Genomic DNA, 14,495 nt, shown 5'->3' with positions numbered 1-14,495 from the left:
TGATTGGCTTGTGAGGTACCTTAGGTCACAGCATGGATAAGAATAAATGCTAATGATAAACGGGGAGCGATTCAATTGCCCATTATTGGGTAAAGTATCAAAGGGAGCTAAGTTGTGAGCAAAGTATCGAGAGGGAGAGATTTGGACCATCAAAGTTAAGCATATTTAAATATTTTCATAAATTAAAATTTTAAAATAACTTCGTAAATTTTGTTTATAATTAATTTAAATGATAAATAATTAAATTATTGTTCAAAAGATCGAGTAATGATAAATAATTAATTTCATTTAAACATGATAATAATTTAATTCTTGAGGTGAATAATAATAATAATTATTATTATTATTATTTTGTAACCATATTAGGCAGCTGGGTGTGGCATGAATGGACCGAAGCCCAGAGCATAATGGGTTGGATTAAAATCTAACTTAAAAAAAGAAAAAAAAAAAAGAAAAGGGCTCTTCGGCTGAAACGACGCCACTGTGTCGAGCAAACACGTAATACGAAGACTCCGGCAAAAGCAGTGGCGCCGCCGCGTACGGAGGCTAGGGTTTTAGCAAGCGGTTAGATTTCGAGAGAATTTTAGGGTTTAAGGCCGAGAGAGAAGAAGGATGTTGTTCATTATAGGATTAGGATTGGGAGATGAAAAGGACATCACTCTCAGAGGCTTAGAATGTGTGAGGAAATGCGAAAAGGTTTACATGGAAGCCTACACTTCTCTCTTGTCCTTCGGTCTTGCTTCCGACGGTATTTCTTCTCTGGTACTCCTCTTCCTTCCCTAATCTCCCACACAAACTTCGTTTATCTTCGTTTTTCTCTGTTTTTGAGCTTCAATTTTCCAACAGGAGAAGCTCTACGGAAAGACTATTACAGTTGCAGATCGGGAAATGGTGGAGGAGAAGGCCGATCAGATACTCTCCGAGGCTCGTACCTCTGATGTTGCTTTTCTGGTTGTTGGCGACGCTTTCGGGTACGAAATTTCCATTCTAGTTTTTGTTATTGAATCTTGTATTTTTCTCACGGATTCACGATTCTGGATGATTCAAATGCCAAGATTATCACATATTAGAGAGAATTTTCATAAATTCGGGCTGTTTTTCATGCTTATATCAGGAAGAATTAAGAAATTATCATTCTTGATCCTAACTTCGGGAGAAAATTAATTTTATTTTGGCGATATTGAATTTATCTATAACAAAAAGAAAAAAATCTAGCTGATGATCTAATTGAATACAGAGCTACGACACACTCCGATCTGGTTGTTCGAGCAAAGAGTTTGGGGATTGAAGTCAGAGTGGTTTACAATGCATCTGTGATGAATGCAATTGGAATTTGTGGCTTGCAACTATATCGGTATGGGGAGACCGTTTCGATACCGTTTTTTACCGAAACGTGGAAACCGAGTAGCTTCTATGAGAAGATTCAGAAAAACCGTGGACTTGGTTTGCACACACTCTGCTTGTTAGGTGGGATTTTGTTCTTAATCTTGTATTAGTTGCTCAAGAACTGCTAATCTAACTTATGCATCAGACTAAGATATTACGACTTTGACATAAAAAGTAGTGTTGAAGTTAAGGTAATCCCATGGAATTGTGAAATATCGTGTTCTTTTAAAGGCATAACGTTTGTCTCGTCCCGTCCTATGTCTGAGGACTCGTTAGTATTTTGTTTAGTGTTGAATTGTATGTTTGAAATGCTAGAATTCCTTTACCGTAGCTGCTTGTTATTGTCGATTAGTCCCGCGTCGTATGTCTATTTCATTGACACGTCTGGTTAACATTATATTTCTCCAGATATACGAGTAAAGGAGCCATCGTTGGAGTCTTTATGCAGGTTTGTAACCGATCCCCAACGACTTAGGTCGATTAACGTTACTTGCAATGCTTCCCATGTTCTGATTTACCTAAACTTTTCAGGGGAAGGAAAGAGTATGAACCACCTAGATTTATGTCTATAAACACAGCAATTGAGCAGCTCTTAGAGGTTGAGCAAATGGAAGGACAATCTGGTATAAACACATAAATGACCTGTAATTTTTTGTTTAAGATTTTGTTTTCTCGATCGAGATTGTATCGATGACTGAATCTACCTTCCATTCTGTAATCGCTGAACAGAATAACATTCTTAAGCAAAGCTCGGAAAACTGGTGACTGGTGTGGTTAGGCTCCAAGAATCACGAGCTAACTTGATCGTCGGAGTTAACACCACACCGGTATTCCAAGCTTTGCCTAAGATCGTTTTTCAGTTTTGTAGGTAACAGAAATGACGGTATATCGTTTCATCCACATCGTATGCATAGGTGACAAATGTTTGTGACTGATTGATTGATTGATTGATTGATTTCATGCTGCAGTATACAATGACGACACGCTGTGTGTCGGATTTGCTCGTCTCGGAAGCGAAAGTCAGATGATTGTAGCGGGAACGATGAAGCAGTTGAGAAGTATTGATTTTGGGTCGCCTCTACATTGCCTTGTGATTGTAGGAAAGACCCATCCTGTTGAAGAAGAAATGTTGGACTTTTATAAATCTGGAACCGAGAATCTCGAACAGGACGTCGTCAACGTAGCTGTTTAATTCTTATCTCAAGGCCAAAATGGATATGATCCTTCAAATTTCAGGTTCAAGGTTTCAGAGCCTAGTTGTACCATTACATTTTCAAAAGCTGCAAAATCGGTTTATTTTCGGTTAAATTATCATTTTGATCCCTGTACTTTAGGTTAATTTTATTTTAGTCATTGTAATTTTCAAAATTTGAACTTTAGCCTCTATACTTTTTATAAATCGAAGGCGGTCCCTTTCAAAGGATTTTGGAGCATTGTGGATGGATGACCATTGGAATCAAATTTCTTGGTCTACAAATGCTTAGTCTTTTCCATAAGATGATATTATATACTCTGCTTTCACATGAACAAAACCCCCACCTCAAAGGGGAAATATTCTCTCTATTAAAGCTTCATTTCCATTTGTGGCTCTCATTCATTGGCTTTTCAAATTGCCTAAAATTATTTTTCTTTTTTTTGTAATTGTTAATCTTGTTCTTAATTATTGTCTGTTATTTGTAATTTTATTTACTTCCTTTTCCTTTTGTTAGTGTCGTTGATTAAATGCTCGTGGTCGGAGATGTCATATACAACAAAAAAAAAAACGATACATAATTGGACAGAATCTCTTGACTAAGCGGTCAAACATTTAAATTGCTCAAATCGACATGTTGAATGATTCTGAGTTTATAAGTGAGGAATACTACCTCCATTCATATGAGGCCTTTTGGGGAAACTCGAAGCAAAACAACGAGAGCTTAGGGTCAAAGTAGACAATATCATACTATTGTGGAGAGTCGTGTTTGTCTATCAAAGTTAATTGTGAGTTGACCGTATGATTGTAAGACGTTTTCGAGTTAGGATGACATGTTCATCTACCATTTATTTTACCGATCACCAATAAATCAAGACACTTAAAACCCATAGTAAAAATTTAGTCCATTTCAAGCATACCCATCTCCCTGTTTCCTTTTTCATTCATTATCTTCGTAAAATTCTCTATTTATTTTTTTTTAGAAATGAAGTTCTCTGCTAGATTTTCGACTTTTTAAAAAAATATTTCATTCAAAGAATTTAATATAGAATAATTTTCGTTTTTCAATATGATTTCTATTATAAAATGTAAAATATTTTAATAAATCAAATAATATCTCGTAAGAAAAAAAATATAATTGAGGAAAATCTCTCTCCACTCCCTTTTATATTCTGTCTTAATCGAAATCAGATCGAGTCTACGGCACGAGAGTAAATCAGAAAAAAAAAATCTTGCCAAAATAAAAAAAGAATGTGAGAAGCACGTGAGGTTATGAAGTGGGTGTGGAAAAGTGGAGCTAAAACGACAGAGATGGTCAAACAACACTGCGGGATTTGGAAGGTTTTACGTTTTGATGTCCCAAAAGACTCTTCTAATTTAGCGTTTGTTTCTTTTTGTGATGCAATCAGTTTTTTCTTTCAGCAAAAGCCATGCCCACGTGAACCTCTTTTTAGTACAATGTCTTTGTCCCAATAAAACAACTAACATCAATCCATTCTAACCCATTCTAACCAATTGAAATTATATCCTCTTCCATACTCACTCCCACTCGTGTCCTTTTCCAACCCTTTTTCCCACCCTCCACGCTACCTATCGTCTCGAGTTTCAATAATTCGTTCTACTAAATTCGAGCCACGACGCCCTGCCGTTCTTGTTCATGTACGATGGAACTCTGTCGATTGTCACATCGTTCTTCAAAACGTGTTCGCCTAAAAAAAGGGTAAATATGTCTTTTGATTCTTAAAAAAAATATAAGTACTAAAATCTTATTTCTAACCTATTTCGATATTTTTCGCATCTCGATTCAATAATTCGATGTGATGGAGGAGAGCTTTGACATTTTCATATTTTCTCACATAAAGTGAGAAGCTAAAAGTCCAATAAATACCGTCAAAGTGGACAATATTTGCTACCGGTAGACTCTGGCTGTTAGAAATGGTATTAGAACCAGGCAGCAAGGGGTATGTCAGCAAGGACACTGGCCCCCATGTAGATCCTACCTCGATTGGAGAGAGGAGAACGAAACATTCCTTGTAAGAGTATGGAAACCTCTTCCCAACAAATACGCTTTAAAACTACGAATATATTCGTTTCAATAATAAATAATATTTTATAAGAAAAAATATAATAAAATCTTTAAGGTATAACTGCAGATCGATAAATAGTAGAGCGAGATTCAATGAATTTTCGTCGCGATTCGTTCCAAGTTTTCTTTTGAGCTTCTTTGTCAAACCCACCACCTCGATCAATTTCGCTCTTAACTAGAAGAAGAATGCATGTCGTGAGTCGTTATTAAAGCTTATAAAACACGTCGTTGATTCTGTTGAAAGAGAGTATTTGTCGTTGTATGAATCTTATTCTCATTAACCGTCGAAGGAAGAAGACCTAACGGAGCAAAAACACACATGAAATGAGGAAGAAGAAGACTAGTTCGATTTAATAAGTTTGACCAGTTCGATCTTATCTGATATTCAATCTCTCGATTTTGAAACAGCCATAATTAATCCAAATTAAATTAATAAAAAATTCCCACTAGTTTTTGCTTTATTTACTCTTCTCTTTTCCTCTCTTTTTTTAAATTTAATTAAAAAAAAATATTGAAAGCTACATTCAAAGACCCATCAATTCCATTGAGAAATATACAACACTATAATTTATAAATATAGTTATTAATTTAATATCATCACCGACGTGGAAAAATGCTACAATATAATCGCTTACATAACTCACTATTGACCTAATCAGCTTCCTATCAAACAAATCAATCGGCAATATTTTTTTTTACAGATATTACAAACCAATACTACAATCATAATTCGATCTACAATGATTAATCTATACATATACTGTCACTAAGGTCAACGAGAAATGTCTGACTTTGTTGTATAACCGAGTTGTTGATCCATTTCCCAGCTCAGTTTCGCTACGCTGGAATGCTTTGGGACGTACTCCTGTTCACAAATGAAAATTGATAGATATAATTACATGATTGAGTTGGACCCTAAAAAAGAAGCGTTATGAAATATTTCGATTATTAAAAAAAAAATTCGATATTACTATTGACTTTTTACGAATATTTTAAAATCCTTCCAAACTCAAAAATATTATAATAGATTAGTGGATTGACCTCTAGCTTGGAGATGAGCTCATGGGCAGTTTGGGCAGAAACGATGATGCTACGGGCAGCTGGTGACACGAAGCCTTCGTCAACTGCTTTGTCAATGAACGACAAGAGCGAGTTGTAATACCCATCCACGTTCAGCAACCCTACCTGTAATATTTATTTATTTATTTTAATTAAATTAAAGCTTTTATTTACTTATCTTTAAATTAATTAATTAATTTATTTATTTGTACCGGCTTTTCGTGGATGCCCAATTGAGCCCAAGTGATGACTTCCAACAGTTCCTCCAATGTTCCGTAGCCACCTGTCAGTGAAAAAATGTTAAATAATTTACTTGTAAATTAAAAATTGTATTAATAAAGTCCAATTTTTGTAAAAAGAAAAAAATTAGGGGCGAAAATGTAAATAGGAAGAAATAGAAGTACCAGGCAAGGCAATAAATGCATCCGCTTGACGCGCCATCTCAGCTTTGCGTTGGTGCATTCCAGATACAGCTCTCACTTCTCCAATTGTCTCTCCAGTGATCTGAAAAAATATATATAAATAAATAAAATAATTAATTAATTACAATTTTATTTTTTTTTATTAAAAAAAAAAGAAATTTTAATTACCTCTCTTGGCATGAGAGATTTTGGGATCACTCTGCAATAAAACAAACCCAAATTGAATAAAACTAAGAGAGAAAGAGAGAGAGAGAGATGGGAGAGAAGATGAGAGAACCAATGATACCCTAACACGTGGCGTCCGCCGTCGTAGACGGCTTGAGAAACCAAGCCCATAAGCCCAATGCTTCCTCCGCCATAAACAAGGTCAATGTTCCTTTCGACCTGCGTTTTCAATTTCACACGTGTGAATTTCGAAATTCAAACTTCAGATTCTTCGATTTGTTCATCTTTTTTCTCTGATTGTTTCTAAATTTCGAAGAATTAAAGAAAGAAATTAAAAAAAAAAAAAGAACAATTAAAATACCAGTTGCTTTCCGAGTTGAATTGCGGCAATTTGATAGCTCGGATTCTTGCCGGAGCTGCTGCCGCAGAACACGCAGATACGACGGAACCTCGATTCCACCTCCGCCTCAACCGCCGCCGTACGGTGTATCTCTGCCTCTCGCCGCTCCACTTCCATTTTTCTTATTTTTGCAAAATTATTAAGAGAAAGAGAGAGAGAAAGAAGAGACGATGTGGGTGCAGGGAGAAATGGTGGGTGGAAAAGGCCCATTTTTATATCCCAAAAAGGTGACGAGTTTCAAGGCCCACCACTCAAATTCTCCTCTATTTCTCGTTTCGTGATATATCGTATTTATAGTTTATAATAATTATTATTTTCTTGCCTATCGTGAATGAACCTAGCAAATAATATGTGAAGCAAACTATATAATAAAACAAATAATTAAGAGCGTTATGCGTGGGGGAGTTTAATACATTAAATTACATCAAATATTTGCGATTGACACCCACATTATTAATTCAAACAAATTAGCTTTTGTTCTTGTCATGTCGTACTTTAGCCGTATATAGTAAAGAGAAATTGGATAATTAAATAATATTAAAATAACTCGATTTATAATTTTAGGTCACGGGTCTCTATTTCCAAATTTTTGTGAAATCAACTTTTTATTTTAATTAATTCTCTTTATTATTGCATTTCGAGAAAGAGCTACAATTCTTGGTTATTTATTATCTAATGATTATTTAGTAAGATTTTGAAAATTTTAAAAATTTCTTCAAATTCCTTTAATTAATTTTAAAATTTAGTGCGATTTTAATTAATTTTTATTGAAATTAGTTCAATAATAATAATATGATTAAAATTATAAAAATTAAAATTGAACCAGCCACCCAAATATTATTTTAGTTTAATTATTAATTTATTGTTATATACATCTAAAATAAATGAAACTGAAATTAATTTTTAATAAAATATAAAAATGATAAAATATTAGTAAGTCTAAGAAAAGTGGATATATAAATTATATAGCAAAAACAATTTGAAGGGAAGGTTCCAAGAAAGGCACCTTCATAAACAGGTCAAAGGCAATCCTTTTCGAAGAGTTTTCAAGAAGAATTGAGGAAGAAAACGACGCCGTACGCTCCATACAGCACCCACGTGGCCTCTCCTCCAGAGCTTCCTTTATGCTTCAAAATTCCTCAATTTGGCCCACTTATTGGAAAACATTATAAATTCATACATTTATTATATACCAAATTTATTGCATCTATTTAATTTTTAATTTTTAAATAATTATTAGATATAGAATTGAAGTTCAATAATCTAAAATATATAAATCAAAATTTTAAAAACCAAAGTTTAAGCCTAAAATTATAATTTGATTAATAAATTTATTTTTTTTCAACTTTTAAAATGAAAAATTAATAAAATATTATTTTTTAGGAGCTAAGTATCATGGTCATATTTGTCTAAAATGTGTTGCCCGTAGCATGCGAGCAAACAATTTCTCTCGAAACGTGACTCGAGGTTTGACCATACGTTAAAATTGTCCGTAAAATTCGATTTTTACCTGGCTAGCTTGCAATTATTAATTCACTGCCAAAAACGATATAATATTTTAATTAGATCTTTAACACGCAACCATAAAAGAAAATTAGATTTGATTTAATTTAATGTGTGAGAATATCTTTAGGCACAAAATTTAAAAGGTTCACAAGATTAGAAAAAAAAAACAATTATTTATAGCTTTTGAAATTATTGTATATAAAATAATTAATATCATATAATATTTGTATATGGTGATTTGTTACAAAGTCATCCATATCAACGGCCAAAATTCCACTTATCCAACGGTGTGAATCGTGCAAATCGAATATATTACATCGTCACATTCCACAGTCAACTAAAAGTCTAAAAACTTTATTTATTATTTTTTAAATTTTTTATAAAATATTGTCGTGATCAAATCTCTAATTAATTATTTATTTTTAAAAACATTTTTTAATGGGCAAAGACTCCAAGAAGTTGTGGGCAAATAGATTCTTGCGGGATTTTAGCCTATTTTATCGTAGATTATATTCTGGTTTCTATTCGTCGTCGTTTTATTCCATCATTTATTTTTTCTAATTTTTTTTCTTAATTAACAATAATAAATACCTTATTTATCCAAATTATGCCCAAATTACTATTTTATTTGAAATTAATGTTTGGTATAATCATTGCGATTAACAACTTAAACTATCTTAATTAGTTTACCTGTAACCTAAATATATATGTAAAAATTACTGTTGATTAAATCACATTAAAAAGTAACAAATTGTAAAAGATTTGATTCTTGAATCGGAATAATTAATATCAAACAACTTAAACTATCTTAATTAATTTACCTGTAACCTAAATATCTATGTAAAAATTACGGTTGATTAAATCACATTAAAAAGTAACAAATTGTAAAAGATTTGATTCTTGAATCGGAATAATTAATATCAAAACTATATAATATATGATATTAAATACGACCACGTAGAACATGTTTGCATTTTTGGAGGTATGGGTTGGCACTGGGGAACATTCAAGTTGATTTTTTAAAATAATAATAATAATGCCAAAACATACTACGTAATCCAAATTATTAATTTCAATATCTAAGTTTCATAAATTAATGATTAGTTCATATCCCTCTTGTGACTATATTATTCAATTACATTATTATTAACCCTTTTATTTTTCATTGGGTTATTGTCTAATCTTTTTGATCGAACATCTTAAAAAATATATAGAGACAAAAAAAAAAAATAGTGAAACTTTCGAGTCTCAAGAAATGACAGATCTATTCACTGCATTAATAACCCGAGTTAGAAGGCAAATTCTTTGTGTACACATTTTCTTAAGTCGAAATGATAAACGATTGGAGGGAGGAAAAGTTTCTTTTTTATGTGTTCTTTTCCTTAGCCTCTCGTGTCTGATATATGGATCCAATAAAATTTATAAAAATATAAAATCGAGTTGAAAGAATCTTTTATTTATATATATATATATATATATATATATATATATATATATATATATATATATATATATATATAATTCATATTTTTGTGATTTTATTAATGAAAACCAAGATCTAACATATATATATATATTTTGTTTAGATTTTGGAATCTAAAAAATGGGATGGGATGTGCTTGAAATTAGATTATAATTAAATTAATATGGGGAAGTCAACACCAATCTTTGTATGGATGTGTGTCGTACATGGCCCATGAAATGCCAATCTCAACTACATTTTCATATCCAAAATATAAAGTTTAATATTCACATCTTAGTTGTACACAAGAATTTCATGGCTGACGTGAAGCTTTTAAACCTTATCTATTTCACACCTAAACCTACCCGAAATAAGAAAAGCGTATGTCATTCATACTCTCGAATACATCAGGTTGTTCATAATTTAGTCTAAAAAAAGTGTATAACTTTAACCGACCTAGTTATCGTGTTAAGTTTGAATATCTACTTCCGTGATAAACTAACAAAAAAAAAAAAAAAATTCGAATTTTCTAATTTTTGAATTCTCTTTATATGAGTGAAATCGGACCGAAAATAGACTAAGGTTGTAAGACCAGCTTAAAGGAGATCCATGAGTTTTGAGTGACTAGGCTTGCTCGAAATTTATTAGGCTTGAAACTCCATTTCAATGGTCCCACCTACACTAGCCGAACCAAACCGAATCTAGTTCGATTAAATATGGTACGCATCTTCCTAAAATCCTAGACCCAAAGTATATGCTTTGATTCGTATATGAACCGCTTTATTTTTATAATTTTTATTATCCACATAAACTATAATATAATATAAGTATCTATATTGGGCCATCCTGAATACCCACGTAAAGTGGCTAACATAATGGGCCAAGAAGCCCATTGAGTAAATGGGCCGTATGCTTAGGCCCGTTAGTTACGGTATTCATCGGCCCAACAAAATGATGGATTTAAAAAGGAGTTTGGTAAAATTACTGTATTTTTTTAACGTACCCGACCATATTTATTTTTTAAAATATAGCTGATTAATGACACCAAATCTCGAACTATTTTTCCAAATTATATTTTTTTTATTTAATTTACTATCTCTCTTTTATTTTTATATAATTAAACAAATTAATTGTAAAATTTGACTTAATATTTAATTATAAATTAATTAGAGTTTCATTTTATTTATTTTGGTGGGTGGACGAAATTATGAGTTCAAACGTTTTGGATAATGGAAAATCCAGTCGGTGAGGGAACAGATAACCTGAATATTCAATTCATTTAATTTTGTCAATAAAAAGAAATTTAAAAAATTAAATATTAGGTTGAAAATTTGGGCGGTTTATTTCTGAGGAAGGGCGGTTGGACCATTGAAATATTGTCTGTTTTGGGCCGAACCAATCCCGCACTAATGGGCCCATTTGAAGAATTTAATTTTCGTATTCTAAATTAATTATTATTATTATTTTTTTTTGGAATTTGAAAACGTGCAATTTTCTCATATATTATATTAATAATAAGACCATATTTTCAAGACAAATAAAGTCAATTAATAATCTAAAATACAATAAGATAAAATTTAATTTCACTTGAATTTTTTTAATTGGGGGAGATTATATTTTGATGAATAATCGTGTATAATTTTTTTAATTAATTTTATAATCGGCATCGACCGTCAACCGTCGATGATAACGAGATTCTACATTTGTTGGAGAGAGAGACACAAAACATTCTTTATAAGGGTGTGAAAACTTCTTACACATATCAAAAGCTTGAGAGAAAGCCCATAAGGAAAAACTTATCTATACGTGAGCTTGAGTTGTTATAAATGGTATCAGAGTCAGACACCGAACGGTTTGCCAATAAGAACGCTGGCCCCCAAAAAAGGTGAATTGTGATATCCCACGTTCATTAGAGAGAGAAACATAACATTCCCACTTAAAATCTTTCTAATAGAAAAAGAGAGCTAAGATTAGAGATAGGGTAGGGTTCATATAGTGCCCTAAAGAACATGGGTCAGTTTAATTTAAGAAGAAGGGGATGTTTGGGCAGCCCCACACGCAAGACACAATTAATTAATTTCAAGTGATTAATTACACCTTAATTTGACATTGGAACTACCTTTTAATTTTGGGCACACCAAATTTGTATCCTCCTTTATTTAAATATTATATTTAATTTAATTCACGTCATATTTCAATCTTTTAGATCGACTAATAATAAATTTGAGCTCTTTTTACGACGTGAGATATTTAAATAAAATAAATATTTAGTCACTTTCTTAAAGTACTTTCTATCGAACACTTTTTCAAATTTCGCTCGATGCACGTTTGTGACAAAAAAAAAAATAATACAGCCAAACTAGCTATATTTGTACATTACCCCTATAAAATCATATATCACTACGATGTATTTTTAATTTATATATTAATTTTTAGCGTTTTAAAAATAATTTTAAATAGAAATATATGTTTAAAAATCACGTATTTTAAAATATTTATACATACTAAAATTAAAAGTTAATTTGTTTTTTTTTTTACTAGCTCAAAAAATAAACTATTTTTGTTAGAAAAATATATTAATCTAAGTATTATCATTGTCAGCTTTATTGTCTCCAATCTAAATGAAGAGAGAGAGAGAGAAAGAGGACATAGACAACTGGTGAAGCGCGTGAGCCACTCTGTGTAGATCGTACGGATGTTTTAAATAAATATTTTTAAAATTTTTATTTTTATTATATTCTAGCTTCTCCTTCTTCACTTCACTTAAACCTAATCCAATTATTTCCCCTTAATTATATGCATTAATCATTTTTTGTTCTTATTATTTATTTAATCCCATATTCCAACTCTAATTATATATAAATATATATATTTGATGTTCGAATAAAAATATTTAACAAGATATCTGATATAAAAAAGAAATGATTACGTGAACCGTCTCATTATGCTCAAATTTTATTATTTTAGTATAATATTGTTGCCAAACAAAGTTAATCTTTTTGGTCCTTTCCGAAAAAAAACGACCCACCAAGACCAAATCAATTTCCAAATTTTTAAACTAAAAAAGAAATTGATAGAAACTAAGAGAACAAAAAACTTCATTATAATTTATGAAACAAGAGAAAAAAAAAAAAAGACAAATTTTGTACGGTATGTTTGAGAGAATTCTAGCTAAAAATCTCTCGGAATTAAAATCGTCAGCTACATTCTTCCGATCTCTTTGAATAATTTCTCGAGTACAGTTTTGGTGTATATTAGTAACCGAAAACAGCTACTCGAGAGAGAGAGAGATTTGGGTATCCATAACGCTAAATACCTCGATGACTGTTAGATTCGATTCAATTTAGTTCGATTCAGCTCGGGTTTATCGGAGCATGGAAGTAAGGGACTGAAAGACCTGTTCCTCGCAAGGGATAGTAAGGCCCATATGGTGACTAAACCCGAACTCCTCCTCAGCCAATTGGAGAAGAATTTGAAACTCAGGCGACGTCAAGACCGTGAGCGGCACGATGTAGCGGCTCCTATTCTCACTCACATACACCACAAAATGCCCCTTCGGCACATCCACCGGAATCTCCCCCGCACCGCCGCCGCCAACGCCGCCGCATTGCAGCTGATTGTTCTTGTTCTTACTGCTCCTCAAACCTGAGCAACGCTTCATAATTTGCTTCACCACCGCCATGGATAAATGAAATGGAATGAGTGAAGGGTTTGGGGAAATGGGGTTCGATATTTATGGGGGAGAAGACTCGGAGGTAACAAAATCATGTGGGGTTGTGGAGGAGGAAGCAAAGGACAGGCCATATGTGTACGATGGTGGGACCCACCTTTTTCCTTTTAAAAAAAAATTATTTATTTATTTTATATTATCATGGCTTCCAACACGTATTCCTTTTCATTCTTTTATTATTTTATTATTAATGTTACAACCGTATATTCATTATTTTAATCATATAGATTCCAATTTTGTAAAAATTTTATATAAATTATTCCATACTTATTATTAAAATGGTTTGTGATTATAATATATGATTGGATGAATATATGTTATCTAAAATTCAGATTTTTTTTAAAGAAAATTTGTTATTATTTCAATATTTTTTATTTTAATAAATGAATAATTATGCGTCTAAAATGTTTCAATTTCAATCTTATATTTTTATTTTAATTTGTAAAATATTCCAAAACCTTACTAAATTCTACGTTTGGTCCCTACAAAATAAATGTTAGGCCTAATTTATTGAAAAAATATGTGATGTAATTATATTTATCGATATACATGTGTCGTGTGTCTCATATCCATATAAGGACTAATTGTAAATTCGATAAAATTTTGAGGTTGAAATGCAAAATTCAAAACATTAATAGGCTCAAAAACAAAAATTAGATAAAAGTAAAGGACCAATGTGAAATAACTCCCAAAAAAAAATCTTTAATTATTTGGTCCCAACTATTTTTTTTAATTTTTTTATTTTCATGAGAATTAATTATTATTCTTATTTAATTATTAGTTTATAGGTCCATTTTGTTTTTATTTTATTTTTCATTAAAAAAAATAGAGAGGATGTTGTAACTAGAAATAATAATAGAGATTTTGAATAAGCTTTGGTTAATGGATACTGACATTAATGGAAATTTTAAAATGTAAATTCATTCATTATATTTAATTATATATATATAAAGGAAAAAAAAATAATAATCCTAATATTTCGTGAAAATATGATATTTTTTAATATAATTCACTATTTTAGGGTTTTGCAAAAAAAAAAAAAAAAAAAAAAAAAAAAAAAAAAAAAAAAAAAAAAAAAAAAAAAAAA

At 31.3% G+C, this 14,495-nt stretch overlaps 3 protein-coding genes across 3 annotated transcripts; 1 reads left to right on the top strand and 2 right to left on the bottom strand.

Annotated features, from left to right (window-relative positions):
* Positions 1-416: 416 nt before the first annotated feature.
* Positions 417-2,819, top strand: LOC111806080 (probable diphthine methyl ester synthase). The gene is made up of 6 exons (XM_023691430.1): positions 417-762; positions 847-971; positions 1,238-1,467; positions 1,795-1,834; positions 1,918-2,009; positions 2,355-2,819. The coding sequence occupies exons 1-6, from the start codon at positions 613-615 to the stop codon at positions 2,576-2,578; spliced, it is 861 nt and encodes a 286-aa protein (XP_023547198.1). The 5' UTR covers positions 417-612; the 3' UTR covers positions 2,579-2,819.
* Positions 2,820-5,239: 2,420 nt separating this feature from the next.
* Positions 5,240-6,884, bottom strand: LOC111806082 (cytokinin riboside 5'-monophosphate phosphoribohydrolase LOG1-like). Its single transcript, XM_023691432.1, has 7 exons — positions 6,672-6,884; positions 6,432-6,529; positions 6,314-6,344; positions 6,128-6,227; positions 5,936-6,006; positions 5,706-5,849; positions 5,240-5,529 (listed from the first exon to the last, which is right to left on the bottom strand). The coding sequence occupies exons 1-7, from the start codon at positions 6,825-6,827 to the stop codon at positions 5,437-5,439; spliced, it is 693 nt and encodes a 230-aa protein (XP_023547200.1). The 5' UTR covers positions 6,828-6,884; the 3' UTR covers positions 5,240-5,436.
* Positions 6,885-12,834: 5,950 nt separating this feature from the next.
* On the bottom strand, positions 12,835-13,340 carry LOC111806028 (auxin-responsive protein SAUR50-like). The gene has a single exon (XM_023691354.1). The coding sequence runs from the start codon at positions 13,337-13,339 to the stop codon at positions 13,043-13,045; it is 297 nt and encodes a 98-aa protein (XP_023547122.1). The 5' UTR covers position 13,340; the 3' UTR covers positions 12,835-13,042.
* Positions 13,341-14,495: the final 1,155 nt, after the last annotated feature.

Source organism: Cucurbita pepo, chromosome LG11, assembly GCF_002806865.2.
Source record: "Cucurbita pepo subsp. pepo cultivar mu-cu-16 chromosome LG11, ASM280686v2, whole genome shotgun sequence".
Taxonomy (NCBI): domain Eukaryota; kingdom Viridiplantae; phylum Streptophyta; class Magnoliopsida; order Cucurbitales; family Cucurbitaceae; genus Cucurbita; species Cucurbita pepo.
Note: the sequence above shows the minus strand (reverse complement) of the source record. Positions and strands in the feature narration are given on the sequence as shown.